At 35.4% G+C, this 20,157-nt stretch overlaps 1 protein-coding gene across 2 annotated transcripts in view; it reads left to right on the plus strand.

The window, feature by feature from the left end:
• Positions 1-12,903: 12,903 nt before the first annotated feature.
• Positions 12,904-20,157, plus strand: part of LOC143250446 (putative inhibitor of apoptosis) — a 34,629-nt gene continuing 27,375 nt past the window's right edge. The window contains exons 1-2 of one of the 2 annotated variants that reach the window (XM_076500988.1): positions 12,904-13,264; positions 18,577-19,716. In XM_076500988.1, the coding sequence (XP_076357103.1) occupies positions 18,636-19,716 (1,081 nt within the window). In that variant the 5' untranslated portion in view covers positions 12,904-13,264; positions 18,577-18,635. The remainder of the gene's footprint in view (positions 13,265-18,576; positions 19,717-20,157) is intronic. The other variant, XM_076500989.1, reaches the window with a different exon arrangement.

Raw genomic sequence — 20,157 nt, forward strand, 5'->3', positions numbered from 1 at the left:
AATAAATGAGTTGTGTTGTCTGTATTTTATGTGTTCAGGTACTATAATTAACCATGGGCATGCATATTGTATGATAGGTCATCTATATGGTTTGAATCCGAAGGTCGTGAGTTCGAATCTCCATCACACTATACTTGCTCGCCCTTTCATCCGTCGGGGTGTTATAATGTAATGGTCAATCCCACTATTCGTTGGTAAAAGAGTAGCCAAAGAGTTGGCAGTGGGTGGTGATGACTATCTGCCTTACCTCTAGTCTTACACTACTAAATTAGGGACGGCTAGTGCAGATAGCCCTCGTGTAGCTTTGCGGGAAATTCAAAACAAACCAAACCAAATATATGTTTTGAAGATTTTAATTATATTATCTGTTGAAGCTTCTTAGTTTTACCGGCTAGACCTTTTGTATAATTTGCGCATCTACAAATTCTGGTAAGTATATTATTTGTATGTTTAGCCCACGTTATCTTCGTATCATAGATTAAACCAAGGGGCCCGGCATGGCCAAGTGCGTAGGGCGCGCGACTCCTAATCCGAGGGTCGCGGGTTCGCGCCCGCGTCGCGCCAAACATGCTCGCCCTCCCAGCCGCGGGGGCGTTATAATGTGACGTTAGTAAAAGAGTAGCCCAAGAGTTGGCGGTGGGTGGTGATGACTAGCTGCCTTCCCTCTAGTCTTACACTGCTAAAGTAGGGACGGCTAGCACAGGCTAGCACAGATAGCCCTCGAGTAGCTTTGTGCGAAATTGCAAAACAATTAAACCAAGGAATTTTGCCGAAGTAGTGGTCATATACAGTTTAGTTTTATGTTTCGTTTGTTTTGTAAATAATATTACTTGGTTTTTAGGTACGTTTATTTTTATTCGATATTTTTGACAGTATTCTTCCAAGTTATTTAATAACTGTTGTAAATTTGTCGCTGCTATGGATGGGGTGGGGGCATTCTTCCAGACCGCTACATCGTCCGCCAACTGTGACGCGTGCCCGTAATTTGGGTCTTTTAATGACATATTACTCACATACATGATGAATAAAATAGGGCTAACTACACCAGCCTCTGGGATAAATGGCTCCTCTTACATTTATTTTACAGCTTCTATTTTCCAGAAAGTTGGATAGCCATTAAATAATTCCCTCAGGTAGTTCTATTTCTGTCATGTGGTACCAACAAATAGTGAGATTGATGGAAACATTTTAACGCCCCCATGGCTCAAGAGGCGAGCATGTTTGGTTTGACGGGGATTCGAACCCACGACCCTGATAGTGCTAGTCAAGCGCCCTAACCACCTGGCCATGATAGGCCCATAGTGTTGTGAAAAGTTACAACGACCTATGCATTCTGGAAATTTACAAACTAAGCCTGGGAATTCCTCGAACATATCCAATAAAAGACTTTTTTTTTAAATTATACTTTTAACTGTTTACAATATATCTTGCAACATATTTTTCACGTCTTGCAGTTTTTCAATCTCAAAATTTTGCCACTTGAAGGGAATTTAGTACTAAAGCTGTTAGAACTAGAATCCACTGTGAATTAAAATCCACTGTTAGTCGAGGACCGGTTCATTTCGCTCGTCATCCAAAACAGGTGATACAGTACAACAAACTAATTGTCTTGACACCCCTCTAGCAAGCAGTTATAAATTCGAGCATATTGTGGTCTTGACTTTTTTTTTCAAATAACAACACTGTTATTGTTGTCGACAGAAACATACAGTAGACAAAGCTGCTATCATCAGTTGATAACCTTATCGTGATATGCGCGAGTTCAAATTCTCCTTACTTCATTATTTTTTTCTATGCCAACTTCAAATAATAAATGTTGCTTATTGCTTCGGTGTTCTGACCTAAATAAAAATATTCCTGTTTTATTACATTATGCAATTGTTTAGGATGCAAGAGATGTATTACTTTCACGTCGTTATATATAAATACATTTAATATACTGTTTTTTATAACTGTGACTTTTATCAAGAAAGTATTTGGGGGTTATATAATCATTTAATTTTTACAGTTTTCTTGTATCAGTTGGCCCAACATGGCCAGGCACTCGACTTGTAATCTGAGGTCGCGGGTTCGAATTCCCCTCACACCAAACATGCTCGCCCTTTCAGCTGTGGGGGAGTTATAACGTGACAGTCAATCACACTATTCGTTGGTAAAAGAGTAGTCCAAGAGCTGGCGGTGGGTGATAATGACATTATAACGCCCCTACAACTGAAAAGGCGAGTACGTTTGTTGCAACCGGGATTCGAACCCGCGACCCTCAGAATACGAGTTGAACGCCTTAACGCACCTGACCATGCCGGGCCAACAACAAACAATGACGCCACGAAAACCTGTTGTCCACCAGAAGAACAATACAAGTTTATCTCATTTAAATATTTGAGTTATTCTGGGTTTTATATTATACCTATTTGGTTCTCAACTATTCGCAAGTGGTTTTCTGTAGGGATCGCGATAATTTTCAAACTTATCCCTGTATAATAGATCTAAAGAAGTGTATTTCTACCTGCTCTTCGTTTTGTCCTAAGTTTCTTGTCGTGGACACAACAAAAATTATGTCAAATATCCCTCAATCTTTTAAAGCGTACTGTTGGTAACTTTAACTCATTTATTTTAATGGCTTGTTCATTTTAAATCTTCCTTATTTTTACATATATTCAAATGTCTGTTTGTATAAGATGGCCAAATAAAAATTATTTATGGCTGGAACTTAACCAGAACCTTAAATACGTTGTTTAAATTTGTTTGATTCATATATGTGACTGTTGGGTCGCCTTATCACTCTATTATACTGTTAGCCTTATTTACTTTCAACTAGGTTTTTTTTTTCAAACTTAAGCTGTCATTCATACATGATAGCCTATCGTTCTTACTATCTATTTTTTCTTTCTTCTGATTTCATCCACTTTCTAGTATACTTTTTTATATCTACCAACTTTTCTGTGTTTGCATTCATCGAGGTGAAACACAGGAATTATTACTGGAATTTTCAGAATAGTGTGTAAAACATATAACGTACACCCACATTATTGTTGGATAGTTTTATTACCACCACTATTTACAGCTTTTAAAGTAAGATTAGCTTTTAGAACACATACAACGTTTTAATCACTGGTGTCATCATTATCACAAGTTTCTAGAGTAACGAAAGTTTTAATATTTAAATTAAAATTCAAAATCCAACAATGTATTTAAATTATAGAATTGATTGTAGTTATTTATTCATGTGAAATCAACCAATCAACAACTTTGGCTTATGTGAAACGTTATTTTGAAATCTCACATTTGGTTTGTTCTGTACGCCTATAATCTTGAATGGCAAAATTAACAAGAATTTGTGAAAACCTAGAAAGTTGAACTGTGAAATCTGTAAATGTCTCATCAATATTACTGTCAAGAGTTGAAACGTTTTTATTTACTATTACATTACATATGGTAATTTAGGAATAATGGCACATGAAGTTATTAGTTTCAAATAAAATGAACACGGAATTAAAAGTTGTAAACTCAGAACATACCGACAATGCCCCCATATGCCCCAACTGTAAGTTTCAGAACTTATTATAAAAGCTTATATAAAGTTATTATGTCCAATTTATCATGTCATACAAGTGGCAGGTTGTTTACTAAACCATTTCTCCCTCTCAGAAAGTTAGTTTTCACCATTGCAAATATGTGGAACGTTATTTTCAAATCTAACATTAGGCCTATTCTATACGCCTATAATCTTGGATTGCAAAATTAACAAGAATTTGTGGAAAAACCCAGAAAGTTGAACTGTAAATGTTTCATAAATATTGCTGTCAATATTCTAATATACGAATAATACCATCGCAAAGGTGGCGGTAGCAAGAGAAATACAGCTTATGGTCAAAGGCTAGTAAAACATGGACAGCTCGCCCCACATAATGATGGTCAGAGGCTAGTAGTCTCTTGTTTCTGTTGCATTATCTTTTGAAAACATGGACAGCTCGCCCCACATAATGATGGTCAGAGGCTAGTAGTCTCTTATGTTTCTGTTGCATTATCTTTTGAAAACATGGACAGCTCGCCCCACATAATGATGGTCAGAGGCTAGTAGTCTTTTATGTTTCTGTGTACGTTATATTTAATGTTGTTCTTTCCCTGGGACGGTTCTGTTGCGTTATCTTTTGAAAACACGGACAGCTCGCCCCACATAATGATGGTCAGAGTCTAGTAGTCTCTTGTTTCTGTTGCATTATCTTTTGAAAACATGGACAGCTCGCCCCACAAAATGATGGTCAGAGGCTAGTAAACTCTTATGTTTCTGTTCCATTATCTTTTGAAAACACGGACAGCTCGCCCCACATAATGATGGTCAGAGGCTAGTAGTCTCTTATGTTTCTGTTGCATTATTTTTTGAAAACATGGACAGCTCGCCCCACATAATGATGGTCAGAGGCAAGTAGTCTCTTATGTTTCTGTTGCATTATCTTTTGAAAACATGGACAGCTCGCCCCACATAATGATGGTCAGAGGCTAGTAGTCTCTTATGTTTCTGTTGCATTATCTTTGAAAACATGGACAGCTCGCCCCACATAATGATGGTCAAAGGCTAGTAAACTCTTATGTTTCTGTTCCATTATCTTTTGAAAACATGGACAGCTCGCCCCACATAATGATGGTCAGAGGCTAGTAGTCTTTTATGTGTCTGTTGCATTGTCTTTTGAAAACATGGACAGCTCGCCCCACATAATGATGGTCAGAGGCTAGTAGTCTCTTATGTTTTTGTTGCATTATCTTTTGAAAACATGGACAGCTCGCCCCACATAATGATGGTCAGAGGCTAGTAGTCTCTTATGTTTCTGTTGCATTATCTTTTGAAAACATGGACAGCTCGCCCCACATAATGATGGTCAGAGGCTAGTAGTCTCTTATGTTTCTGTTGCATTATCTTTTGAAAACATGGACAGCTCGCCCCACATAATGATGGTCAGAGGCTAGTAGTCTCTTATGTTTTTGTTGCATTATCTTTTGAAAACATGGACAGCTCGCCCCACATAATGATGGTCAGAGGCAAGTAGTCTCATATGTTTCTGTTGCATTGTCTTTTGAAAACATGGACAGCTCGCCCCACATAATGATGGTCAGAGGCTAGTAGTCTCTTATGTTTCTGTTGCATTATCTTTTGAAAACATGGACAGCTCGCTTCACATAATGATGGTCAGAGGCTAGTAATCTTTTATGTTTCTGTGTACGTTATATTTAATGTTGTTCTTTCACTGGGGCGAGCTGTCCATGTTTTCAAAAGATAATGCAACAGAACCGTCCCAGTGAAAGAACGTTATATTTAATGTTGTTTTTTCCCTGGGACGGTTCTGTTCCATTATCTTTTGAAAACATGGACAGCTTCGCTCCACATAATGATAACAAATTAGTTTCATTTATTTTCGAATTTCGAGCAAAGCTATTCGAGAGTTATCTGCGCTAGTCGTCCCTAATTTAGCAGTGTAAGACTAGAGGGGAGGCAGCTAGTCATCACCACCCACCGCCAACTCTTGGGCTACTTTTTTACCAACGAATAGTAGGATTGACCGTCACATTGTAACGCCCCCGTGGCTGAAAAGGCGAGCATGTTTGGCGCGACGGGGATGCGAACCCGCGACCCTCAGATTACGAGTCGCACGCCTTATCCCACCTGGCGATGCCGGGCCTAAAAATTAGTTTATTTATTTCTTATCCTACAGGCTGCTATCCATTATACACGGATGCACTCGTTGGTCTCAGTCCACAAATATCGTTTTTAATTTCAAATTCAACAGAAATACACTCACTACAACTAACGTACAACTAAAATTATGTTACAATAAACCTCCAGTGTCAAAATGGTAGATCTGCGGACTTGAACTGCTGGAAACCGGATTTCGATGCCCGTGGTAAGCAGAGCACAGATATCCCATTATGTAGCCTTTTGCTTTATAACAAGCAACAACAACACCATCAATCAAACGAATAACTGAATATATGCAGAAACTTACAATGATTTTACTCAAACTAAATAGTCTGCTGAATTACTGGTATTCTATTAACAGGAAAGACTCGTTTAAGTTTTACTGATTTCTTTATCTATAATGTAATATTCTTTCTAGATACTTAATAAAGTCTCTCGATCACTAATATTTTCGAATGTTCTAGGTATTCTCGGACTACACTTGCTAAACTTGATCTTAACATCATGCATCCTCTAACTAACACCTAAATTAAAATATTAAAAATATGGCTTACAACACTGCCCACTTCTTTGATAATTCTAATACGAAAAAAAACAACAACAACTGTCTATTCACTAAGTCTTTTTGGTGGTTTTTTTCTTCCGAGAATGGCACTAATATGGGATAGACTTTTGTTTTCAATGACTGTCCTGTCATTTGGGAACTTCATACCAGGTATATGGTCTATTGAAACCACTGGAAACTTTATCCTTATTCATCCTCTGGTCTCACCAAGAACCTCGAAAGGTTGAACTTTTGCTTACAAATGTTTCATTGAGCCACCTTGTTGGTCATTCTCAAAACATTTAACAATATTATCACAGTGGACGAAATTTAGCTAGGATCGTCTATCCTTAATTATTCTGTAAACTACATAATTCATTCTTCCAGTACAACATATTATATCTCCAAGTATAAACTTAACTTTTGACTTTATCTTTTTCTTAACATGAACTGTACACTCTTAACAGGTCTCTTCAATGCAAACACCACAGCAAGTTTCCACTTTATCACTATCTCGTGTAAATCTCTTATGGATAAGGTCATGCATGACATTAAGTGTTTTTAATATTTCCCTATATTCTATGCAAAACTCTTTCTGAGTACCTATGCTTTGTATGAGAGTATAAAAGGTCAAAGGGCACTTTAAGTTCTTTCCCAAACATCACAGCCATAATTTATTTATCCTTATTGATACTTTGTACCAGAAGACAGAGTATATCAACAAAAACTTTCTCAAGAGGTGTCCAACAAAATACTTCTGTAGCTCCTCATATTGTGGATGTTTTTACTTACAGTAAGATTTACATGACTTGCACTAATTATCCACAAATACTCAGCATCCAACATGTGTTCACAATCAGCAGTTCAACAAGAGTGATTTTTACACTAACTTCTATAAGGGAAAGCAATGTCAGAAAATTATTTTACAAAGGAGGATAGTAAAAATATATTTCAAGAAATCCTCTTATATCATGTGGATTATTTAGCATTAACCAATCATAGACAGAGTCATTATTCAATGCACCTGTAAACACTCCTTCTACGCTAAAGTATTTTATGAATATCTACTGTTGCCAGAACATTTCACATTTCTTTATATGAAGCCAAGGATCCTCTTTCGTTAACCTAACAAAACATTTCTTCAATTCATCATAAGAATTATCAAAAGTTTTCTTGTGTGAGATTATGTCATCCAAGATTAGAACGATGTTGTAGGGCATATTTAACAAACCATATCCCATCAATCTTTAAATAGTTATATGACAAGTTGCTGCAATCCATTTCCTAAACAAAAGGTTGTCATCTTTATACTAACTTCCTCAATTCAAAATACCAATGTCAGATCTAAAGTTCCAATGTTGAAAACCATTTTGGTGTAGACAAAGCATTCAAAATCGAGTTAATTTTAAACAGTTGTTGGAATACCTCGTTATAACTTTGTTAACTTTCAAGTAACTCATGCAAAACCTTGTTGGTCCATCCTTCTTTGTAACTTTGTTCACTTTCAGGTACTCACGCAGAACCTTGTGGGTCCATCCTTCTTTGTAACTTTGTTTACTTTCAAGTAACTCACGCAGAACCTTGTGTTTCCATCCTTCTTTGTAACTTTGTTCACTTTCAGGTACTCACGCACAACCTTGTGGATCCATCCTTCTTTATAACTTTGTTCATTTTCAAGTAACTCACACAGGACCTTTTGGGTCCACGCTTCTTTGTAACTTTGTTCACTTTCAAGAAATTCACGCACAACCATGTGGATCCATCTTTCTTTGTAACTTTATACACTTTCAGGTGCTCACGCAGAACCTTGTGGGTCCAACCTAATTTTATAACTTTGTTCACTTTCAAGTAACTCACACAAAACCTTCTGGATCCATTCTTCTTTGTAGCTTTGTCCACTTTTATGTGACTTATGCAGAACGTTGTGGATCCATTATCCTTAGTAACTTTGTTCAATATTAAGTAACTCATGCAGAGACTTCAGTGTTCAGCAACCTTTGTAACATTATTAACTTGCAACTCACTAACGCAAAACGATGTGGGTCCATCATTCTTTTTAACTTTCTTGAATTTTAAGTAACTGAGACAGAACATTTTAGGTCGAGCCTTGTTGGTAACTTTGTTCACTTTTGAGTAACTCACGCAGAACCTTTTGGGCCCAGTAACCTTTGTAACTTTGTTCACTTTGAAGTGACTCACACAGAACATTGTGGATCCCGCATTCTTTGCAACTTAATTGAATTACAGGTAACTCACGTAGAATATTCCAGGACCATTTCTATTTGTAACTTTGTTAACTTTTATGTAACTCACGGAGAATATTATTGGTCCATCTTTTTTAGCTTTCTTCACTTTGAAATAACTCACGTAGAGCCTTGTGGTCCGTCCTTCTATCTAACTATGTTCACTTTTAAGTGACTCACGCAGAACTTCGTGGGTCCATCCTTATTTGTAACTTTGTACACCTTCAAGTGATTTGCAAAGAACTTGTGGGTTTACCTTTCTTTGTAAGTTTGTTCACTTTCAAGTGACCTTTAGAGAACCTAGTAGGCCCATCCTTTTTTGTAACTTTATTCAGTTTAAAGAGATTCACGCAGAATCTTGTGGATCCAGCATTTTTTGTAACTTTGTTTACTTTCAAGTAGCTCACGGAGAACCTTATGGGTTCACCATTCTTTGTAACTTCGTTGGTTTTTAAGTATCTCACGCAAAACATTGTGGGACCATCCATATTTGTAACTCTGTTCACATTCAAGTAACTCACGTAGAACATTGCGGGTCCATCCTTCTCTGTAAAATTGTTCACTTTCAAATAACTCACGCAGAACCTTATGGGTACAGCATTTTTTGTAACTTTGTTCACTTTGAAGTGACTCACGCAGAACATTGTGGATCCCGCATTCTTTGCAACTTAGTTGGATTACAGGTAACTCACGCAGAATATTGTGGGTCCATTCTTCTTTGTTACGTTGTTCAATTTCAACTAATTCATGCAGAAACTTGTGAGTCCATTTTTCTATGCAACATTGTTCTCTTTCAAGTAATTCACGCAGTACCGTGTGTGTCCATCACTCTGTGTAATATTGTTTGATTTGAAGAATTCAAGGAGAACCTTCTTGGTCCATCCTTCTTGTAACTTTGCTCACTTTCAAGTAGCTCACGGAAAACCTTCTAAGTCGATTCATCTTTGTTCATATTCAAATGATTCACGCAGAACCTTGAGGGTTCAGCATTCTTTGTAAGTTTGTTCACTTTGAAGTGACTCACCCAGATCTTGTCTTTTTTGTAAGTTTATTCACTTACAAGTGACTCACGGAGAACCTTGTGTGTCCATTTTTGTACCTTTGTTCACTTTTAAGAAACTCACGCAGAACCTTGAGTTTCCAGCAACATTTGTAACTTGATTACTTTAGAGTAACTCACTCAGATACTTATGAATCCATCCTTCTTTCTAAATTTGTTCACTTTCAAGTAACTCTCGTAGAACCTTGTAGGTCCAGCCTTTTTTTGTACCTTTTTTTCACTTTCAAATATTTCACGCAAAAACTTGTGGGCCCAGAAAGCTTTGTAACATTGTTCACTTTCAACTGACTTACGCAGAACATTGTGGGTCTATTTTTCTTTTTAATTTTGTTCAGTTTCATATAACTCAATTTAATAGGGAACAACAATGAGTCGAAGTATTGATTCTGTTTCCCTCTATTATTTTTTTTCATCTGAGCACTTACATTAAACCAGTTCCATAGCTAAATGTCACTTTTTCACTTCAACTCTTTACTAGATGTATATTTCCCATATTATATTTCATTACATACACGTGTGAATATCTAATTCTACTAAGCGTTGTATTATAGTCTAGTACAAGTGGACTTTTTATTATAGCAAAAATTGAGTGAAGAGAAGTGTTTATGACCACCTGAACAGCGTAGATTACTTTAATATTTATGGATTACCTTTATAAACTTACCTCTTCTTTTAACGCACCATGGAGGGTAGAGCACAGATACCTCATTGTGTAGCTTTGTGCCGAATTATATCTAAGCAAACAAACTTTTAACGCTATTCGATCTCTAGTAAGAAACAAACTTTAACACTCCTACGAAAATTGGGGCCTAATAGGCCCAGAGCAACTTGAAAGGTTATTAATATTAGGCTAATAATTTTGTATTTAAATGAAATTGCCATTAACTGACCCTATCCCTTTATATTTTAAGGAGCAATAATATTTTGACTTGTCAGACATTTGCGAAATAATATTTAAAAATGTTTTTTAAAACATCAACTAAGGGTATTTTGGGGCCTATTAGGCCCCAGATCAAAAAACATAAAAATGACTTTATTTATTTCCTGAATAATTCTAGAACAGGCCTGGGCAACCGAAAAAAGCAAATTATAGTAAAAATATATTAATTTTACAACTTCTTTTCAAAAGATGGATATTTAGGATAATAACTCTACTCCAACAATAATTTTAGACGGTCCTGATTATTGCCTAGTTTGCCCACGCCTGTTTTAGAACATTCTAGAAACTTTATAGAAGTATTTAGAATAATCTAGAATATTCTTGAAGCTTCTAGAATATTCTAGAAGAATCCACAAATCCTATATATATAGGAGCTAAAATCTTCAAACCGTGTCAAAAATGATATCTCTTGATGAAGCTGTACATTTACTGACAAAACCATCCGACGATGAAAGTGAACATGATAATGTCGAAGACTACTCTGAAAGTTGTGATGATGATCCTTCTGAAGCCGAAAATGATGAACAAATCGCGCCGTACCTTTCTGAAAGTGAAGAAAGTAATCAAGAAAATCTTACTACGATGCCAGTGAACGAACTTTTGTCCAAAGATAAGAATTTTAGTTATTCAACAACTCCTTCAAAGATCAACAGGAGAACCGCAGCTCTCAATATATTCAATGGGAACCCAGGCATTGCAAGGCAAGCTGCTCCAAGATTCTCTACACCATTCGAAACATTCAAAATTTTCATTTCTGATAATATGATGGAACAGATCATTCACTCAACAAACACCGTCATGAAAGAACCAATTTTTAAAGAAGACCTATGGAAATGGATCGCAGCTAATCTTTTCCTTGGAATAAGCAAATCCAAAAATGCATCGACAGACGAAATGTTTTCAACCGAATTCGGTTTGCCATTTTTGCGAAAACTGATTACACAAGACAAAGTAAAAAAAAAATGTGCTCAAAAATCAGATTTGACATCCACTCTTAAAGAAATAGAAAATCAAAGATGCCGCCATCTCTGGAGTCTGGAATTTTTTCATTGAAAATTGCAAAAACAGTTACAACCCAAGCGAATACATGACAGTGGATGAACAACTATGTAACTTCAAAGGAAGAGTTGGCTTCAGAACATACATTCCGACAAAGCCAGGCAAATACGGAATAAAAATTTGTTGCCTAACAGATGCAAAGACAAGTTACCTCCTCAACGCTCAAATTTATACTGGAAAGGTTAGAAATACGACAGAAACAAATCAAGGAGAAAGAATAGTCAGAGAACTAAGTCAGCCATTTCTTGGAAAAGGAAGGACAATAACGACAGATAATTTCTTCACAACAATGACACTTGCCAAGTACCTACGAACAAAAAGAACAGGACTTGTTGGAACCATACGGAAATCAAGAACCTTCTTGCCTCCTGAAATAAATGCAAAATCTAGAGAGTTATCACCAAAGTTTTTCTACCATGACGACATCACTCTTCTTTGGCACTCAGACAAACCAGGAAAATATGTGCTACTACTGAGTTCTCAGCATCAGTCTGGTGAAGTAGAAGAGAATGGAAAGCCCGAAATCGTCAATCTTTACAATGCAACGAAGGCAGGTGTCGACACTCTCGATTAACTGGTGAGATATTATACAACAAAGAGGCGATCAAAGCGCTGGTCAGTCTGCATATTCTATAACATTCTAGATCTTGCTGCGTACAATGCTTTTGTTCTATACTCGACAAAACATCCAGAATTTCTTCGTCAACATAAATCAAGAGCCAGAAGAGAATTTATACGGCAATTGGTGCTTGAAATCAAAGAAATTTACTGCAAAGATAATGACAAAACAACCTCATGTGAACCGCCTGCAAAGAGGGCAAAAAAGAGGACGATGCCATTTGTGCGGCAGATCAAAAGATAGACAGTCGAAAATTGTTCGCTCAAATTGTAAAAAAAATGTTTGTCAGAGCCATTCTAAAGTTGTTTGTAATGAATGTTGCTAAATCACTGTGTTTCTGTTGGAAAAATATATGGGGCCTGATAGGCCCCAAAATTACTTTAGTGGATGTAAATATTTTTTTCGTAGGAGTGTTAAAAATAAAACTTGTTTGTTTTTTTGGGATTTCGCACAAAGCTACTCGAGGGCTATCTGTGCTAGCCGTCCCTAATTTAGCAGTGTAAGACTAGAGGGAAGGCAGCTAGTCATCACCACCCACCGCCAACCACCAACCACCCGCGACCCTCGGATTACGAGTCGCACGCCTTACGCGCTTGGCCATGCCAGGCCTGAAAAAAACCCAAAAAAACAAAAGATACCGATTACAACAGTATCTATAGCTGAATGAGTACGACTCAGCGGTACGTGTTTCTGTAAATAGTAACGATATTTAAGGTCGATTTTTTATTTTTTAAAATAAATTATATATTTTATGTTTCAGTTTGTAAGGTATATGATGAGAGAAAGTGTGATGCCAAATTCCCTAAACATATGTTGTTGTTTTTTCATTTAAAAAAGTAATTTAAAACAAAAATTTTACGTCGTTAGGAAACGATACGTCTATGTTGATAAACCATAAGAGTAATACGTCACTCTCACCAGTACCATTACGCAAGGCGGAAAATGTCGAGGCAGATGGGAAACTAGGGGAATTCTTTCATAGTCATTTGGATGTTTTTTTACGTATCTGAATAGAGTTTGGGAGCGAAAAAACAAATATATTGTAGTATTTTATTGAAAATATCTGTGTCAAAGTGCTGATGGGACCTTTAGAAGTAGAACTATGTCGTAAGTAATCCTATGTTGAAAACACGTCATAACCAAGGCCTACTGTAATTACAAATAACTGAGTGTAACGTAACGTAACGATTCAGTATCCATTTTTTATAATAATCAAAGCAAGTTCGTTATTTATACTAAATTATAAGAAATTAGTATCGATGCAGTGTAACATTCATTAAATCTTAATGACAGTTTTAACTGAAAATAATTAACGATCTGTGTGTACAGGGTGGTCCGTAAGTCCCTACCCATCCATATATTTTGTGTGTAGTGTAGTTGTGTGCTGTCCCTCATTCTCACTGCATAATATTATGCGACGCCATATTCTGTGAGACATTTTCTTCGACATAGTTATTGTTCCAAATGCCATGGTAACAGCTGCCTTCAACTCATCATTAGTATTATAACGTTGTTTAGACACAATGCCCTTTATGTATCCCCAAAGAGAGTTATCACATGTTGTCAAGTCCGAACTTCTTGCGAGCCATTTCATGGGTGCCCGGGATGTTACAGAATCACGACCTATCCATTTGTCTGGAAGAGTGTTTAGATAATTTCGAACAGTGAGGGCATAATGAGTCGGAACTCCATCTTGTTCAAACCAAACCTCCTCTCTGATTCCAAGTTCATCGAGTTTTGGTATAAACCATTGCTGTAACATGTTTAGGTATGAGGTATGGTTTACTGGCTCGTCAAAGAAGTACGGTACAATAACAATATGAGCATTAAGTGCTGCCCATATCATAACATGCGGAGTGTTGTATTCAGTTTCTTCATAATAATGATGATTCTCCTTTGCCCACAAGTAAACATTTTGTGCTCGATTTGAACGGTAAATTGCGCACTCATCCATGAACATCACCTTTTCTCAAGAAGGGATCGTATTGAAGATTCGCAGTAACTCATCACACGCCAGTTTCCTGTTTTCTCTGTCAGTATCACTTAGTTCATTCACAAATGTGGGTCACCATGCCTTAACTCCCATGTCCTTTTTCATAAAGGTCTGTATGGTTGCTCGCAGGATACCAAGTTCAGCTGATCTTTTCCTTGTCGACTATAATGGTGAGTTAATTACTGACTCTTCCACACCAGCACATGACTCTACGTTTAACTGGTCTTCCTGAACAAGGTGCATCCTTAATGTTGCCAGTTTCAAACAATTTGCTCTCCCAGTTTGACATCGTTTTTCGTGTTGGTGGATTCTTATTGAATCTTTCTCTAAATTTGCCAGTTGTTCTATCCAGGGTGTCACCAGTATTCTTGTGCTCATGTACCCATGTACTTGTCACAATACGCTCTTCAAGTGTAAATGGGCTTACATCGGCCATATTTCTCTGAAAAAAAAAGAAACAAATTAACAATACATGCATAATTGAATATAACATAATAACATATGGATGGGTAGGGACTTACGAGCCACCCTGTATATTATTACTATTAGTAATGTGTATTGTATAATTAAAGATGGAGCTTAGCAGCCTGTGTAATAGTTTCTTATTGCCATTGTACCATTTAAATAAAATTTTGATATATGTGGTGGGCATAGCACAGATAGCTCATTGTGCTTAACTTTAAGCAAACTTAAACTATACTGAATATCATAAAATTATAAAACAGTAAATAAAAACACCATGTACTACCAGTGATATTACCAGTACTATATAAACTATAGAGACAAAATCTATATTTATTTGCACCCTAACTCCAAGTCTATTGGGCCACTCTCAACCAAAATTTCTATATAAATACTATGAACTATAGGGAATTTTGTAAGAGTCACAATTGAACTTAAACATTATTTCTATTTTTTTGGTTAATTTAATAATTACTTCTAGCCTGTTGAGTGAATCTCAAACAATCTTGGGAGTTTTTATCATTTAAACAATGTTCACAGATGAAAGTTACTGGATTGTTTCTTAAACAACCATGTTTTAATGTTCACAGATGAAAGTTACTAGATTGTTTCTTAAACAACCATGTTTTATTGTTCACAGATGAAAATTACTGGATTGTTTCTTAAACAACCATGTTTTAATGTTCACAGATGAAAGTTACTGGATTGTTTCTTAAACAACCATGTTTTATTGTTCACAGATGAAAGTTACTAGATTGTTTCTTAAACAACCATGTTTTAATGCTCACAGATGAAAATTACTGGATTGTTTCTTAAACAACCATGTTTTAATGTTCACAGATGAAAGTTACTAGATTGTTTCTTAAACAACCATGTTTTAATGTTCACAGATGAAAGTTATTGGATTGTTTCTTAAACAACCATGTTTTAATGTTCACAGATGAAAGTTATTGGATTGTTTTTTAAACAACCATGGTTTAATGTTCACAGATGAAAGTTATTGGATTGTTTCTTAAACAACCGTGTTTTAAAGTTCACAGATGAAAGTTACTAGATTGTTTCTTAAACAACCATGTTTTAATGTTCACAGATGAAAATTACTGGATTGTTTCTTAAACAACCATGTTTTAATGTTCACAGATGAAAGTTATTGGATTGTTTTTTAAACAACCATGTTTTAATGTTCACAGATGAAAGTTATTGGATTGTTTCTTAAACAACCATGTTTTAAAGTTCACAGATGAAAGTTACTAGATTGTTTCTTAAACAACCATGTTTTAATGTTCACAGATGAAAGTTATTGGATTGTTTCTTAAACAACCATGTTTTAAAGTTCACAGATGAAAGTTATTGGATTGTTTCTTAAACAACCATGTTTTAATGTTCACAGATGAAAGTTATTGGATTGTTTCTTAAACAACCATGTTTTAATGTTCACAGATGAAAGTTATTGGATTGTTTCTTAAATAACCATGTTTTAAAGTTCACAGATGAAAGTTATTGGATTGTTTCTTAAACAACCATGTTTTAAAGTTCACAGATGAAAGTTATTGGATTGTTTCTTAAACAACCATGTTTTAATGTTCACAGATGAAAGTTATTGGATTGTTTCTTAAATAACCATGTTTTAATGTTCACAGATGAAAGTTACTGGATTGTTTCTTAAACAACCATGTTTTAATGTTCACAGATGAAAGTTACTAGATTGTTTCTTAAACAACCATGTTTTATTGTTCACAGATGAAAATTACTGGATTGTTTCTTAAACAACCATGTTTTAATGTTCACAGATGATAGTTACTGGATTGTTTCTTAAACAACCATGTTTTATTGTTCACAGATGAAAGTTACTAGATTGTTTCTTAAACAACCATGTTTTAATGCTCACAGATGAAAATTACTGGATTGTTTCTTAAACAACCATGTTTTAATGTTCACAGATGAAAGTTACTAGATTGTTTCTTAAACAACCATGTTTTAATGTTCACAAATGAAAGTTATTGGATTGTTTCTTAAACAACCATGTTTTAAAGTTCACAGATGAAAGTTATTGGATTGTTTCTTAAACAACCATGTTTTAAAGTTCACAGATGAAAGTTATTGGATTGTTTCTTAAACAACCATGTTTTAATGTTCACAGATGAAAGTTATTGGATTGTTTCTTAAACAACCATGTTTTAATGTTCACAGATGAAAGTTACTGAATTGTTTCTTAAATGACCATGTTTTTCTCAGGAAAAATGGTTGGCTGAAAATATAAAACTAAACATTAAAACCTTAAATACATTAGAGAGAAGTAAAATGTTAGGATGGTGTAAGGACTGATCAAAGAATGATCAGATAAAATAATTTTGGATGGCCTGATTATTGAATTTAACTTTTTTTTTCTTCTTAAAACCTTACTAATGAAGATCTAACCATTATTCCTTATCCTGAACAAACTGATTGTGTTAATTATGAACATGTTAAGAAAATATTAAGTTTAAGAAATGATAAGGATTGGACATGTCATCTACTTGCTACTATTTGTTTTAAGTCCTTGAATAGTAGCCAGGTGTCAAAAGGTTGGATGTTTATTGATGTTAGTCCAACACTTCAGGGGAAGTAAAGAAACTTTTTTAATTATCACGGGTGTATTAGAGGTGGTGATAAGTGTTTGTAGAGTTGTTTAACAAAGCTTAAGATAATCAACATGATGTCAGTAAGGGAACATTTTGTCTTACCAATCATGTGGTACAATGAGGGGTACAGTGTGAATTTGGTTAACTGTTTTTAGAAAACATTTAACATGGTGTCATGTAGAAGGTTTGTTAAGAAACTATTTTTTGGTGGTTGGAGAGAGAACTGGCTGGATGGAACAAAGTAGGCATTAAGAATGATTGGTGAATTGATAAAGATGGTAAGATTTTGGTTGTTGCTGTAGTGAATGTGACAATGCTACTGGTTTATAGGATGATTTATATCAATTGGTGAGTTACATGAATATGCTGCAGTGAATGTAAGAATGCTACTGGTTTGTAGGATGATTTATATCATTTGGTGAGTTACATGAATATGCTGCAGTGAATGTGAAAATGCTACTGGTTTATAGGATGATTTATATCATTTGATGAGTTACATGAATATGCCGCAATGAATGTAAGAATGCTACTGGTTTATAGGATGATTGGTACCTATGTATTAACTGGGGGCCATTAATTTTTTATGTGATTTAATATAAATTTAATGTAACAATTTTTTAAAATTTTGTTTGGGGAGAAGTTCAGATATCTGAATTTGTTTTTCTTAAAAACAAACAGTTAGAGGGGATGTGAGATGTTTAAGATTGTAAGTGGAATTGACAATAGGGCAATCAGTGACAGAGGGCTTTAGTTACCAAGTATTAAATCTTTATAAAACTACATAAAAACTACTGACTTAAAATGTGTAGAATTTGATTTTAAACCAAATATTTATTGTTTTTGGAAAACAGAACATCTGTTACCATGTGTTTCTTGCAAAGAAAACAAAACTTCCACTTTGATCTCTTCCCCTTACTTCCACTTCTAATTACTTCTTTTTGCTTATTGTTTGACTTCATGAACCCTAAAACTGAAATACATAAATTAAATTTCAAAGATTTTTATCTGCTTTCTCTTCAGTTCTAAAACATAAAAGAGTCTTGAGAGCTAACTACCAGTTGGATTTTAAAATCTATTTGAAATTCTCTTATTAGGTGTTTTCATTAACATGGTTCAGTGTTAGTGTTTTAAGTATTCATATCAGTAACCTGGTTCTATGTTAGTGTTTTAAGTATTCTTTTCAGTAACCTGGTTGTGTGTCAGTGTTTTACTTAAGTAAAACTTCTACAGTTCTGTTCTTAGTTACTAACTAGTGTGTTTCTGTAATTAACTATTTTTGTAATAATTTTACTTTTTTGGTAATCATTACATGTAGTTCATTTCTTATTTTTGTATCTTTTAAGCTCAGATCATAAATTGGGAAGAAAAAATTGAAAAGAATTTATCACTAGCATAAAGCAAGATGACAGCTGTTCAATCATCTTCTGTGACAGTGGATAGCCCCCTAATTGATGAGAAAAATAAACCCAGCAGGGGTCATTTTAATCGTGAAGAGGATCGTTTGAAAACCTTTGAAACTTGGCCAATTAATTTTCCAGTAGATAAGTTTTGTCTAGCAAAGGCTGGATTTTATTATTTGAACCGTGAGAAAGAAGTTGTTTGTTTTAGCTGTGGACTACATTTGAAAGACTGGGATTATGGAGACTCGCCAGCACTTAAGCACCGACAGTGCTCTCCAAGTTGCAGTTTTTTACTAGGTACATCAGCTAATGTTCCTCTGATCAGTAGTCAGAGAAGGAATAGCTCACTCTTATTGCATCAAGAAGTTCCAAATGAACCAAGAAATATTGAAAACACTAACATACAGTATGAACACCAGAACAAATTAAATGTTGTTCCACAAGAGAATGGTGTAAATATTGCTTCACACCAGAGTAACGGCCATCAACGAAATGGTAACACCCAACAAAATGGAGATTTGATCAGTTATCACAAAACAAGATTAAATGGTTTCAGTGACATGTTTGATGAGAGCAGGAGATTAAAAACTTTTAAGTGCGGCTGGCCAGCGTCTTTCATAAAACCCCAAGAATTGGCAAAGGCAGGATTTTTTTATTTGGGAAGTCGGGATAGAGTTCAGTGCCCCTACTGTCTGGGTATTGTTTCCAGTTGGGAACAAGGAGACGATCCCATTGTTGAACACTTACGCCACTTTCCACGTTGCCCTTTTATCTTGGAAAAAGCACATGCAGAAAAATCTGTTGCAAATCCCAGAATTTCGTCTCTCTTATTTAAAGGAAATGATGAATGTGGTAAGTACAAAACAAGTGCCAGTGATGCTGAACAAGGTATTCGAAGTTCAAAACTTATGGATGTGAATCAGGAGCATATTAAACTAGAAGATCTGGGTATAAATATTCACAGAGGGCCTAAACACTCATCTCAGGCAAGCTTAGCAGCAAGATTAAGATCATTTGCTGCATGGCCAGAAGATGCCCCTGTTAGACCCGAGTTGTTGGCAGAAGCCGGGTTCTTCTACATAGGTGAGTCTGTAATGGCTCTTCCTTCTAATTTATAGTGTACAAAAGATTGGTAGTTTACTCAGTTCTAGATAACCACAAGATTCACTCATTTATGTTGTAAAAGGCTAGTAAACCACTGTTATTTAACCTGTCACATGATGAAGTGAAGGTTGTGTTAAAGATGTGACTCATTAGTGTAGTATGGTTACAAGGTACAGGCTGGTGATCTTTTCCCTTTAGAGAGGTTTTTGTTGTTAATTGTTCTAAAATGTAATTGATGCAGAGTAACATATGTGATTATTTATAACAACGCTTGTTTAGGTGTATTTGGACATGACTTGTAACTTTAGTCATTAGGTGATAATGTGTGTTCTATCTGGAAATTTCTAACAATCATTTATAGAAAGACACAAGTACTGTTCATATAACCATAAACACAAAACATTTGTACAGGTATAAATG

This window comes from Tachypleus tridentatus, chromosome 5, assembly GCF_004210375.1.
Source record: "Tachypleus tridentatus isolate NWPU-2018 chromosome 5, ASM421037v1, whole genome shotgun sequence".
Taxonomy (NCBI): Eukaryota; Metazoa; Arthropoda; class Merostomata; order Xiphosura; family Limulidae; genus Tachypleus; species Tachypleus tridentatus.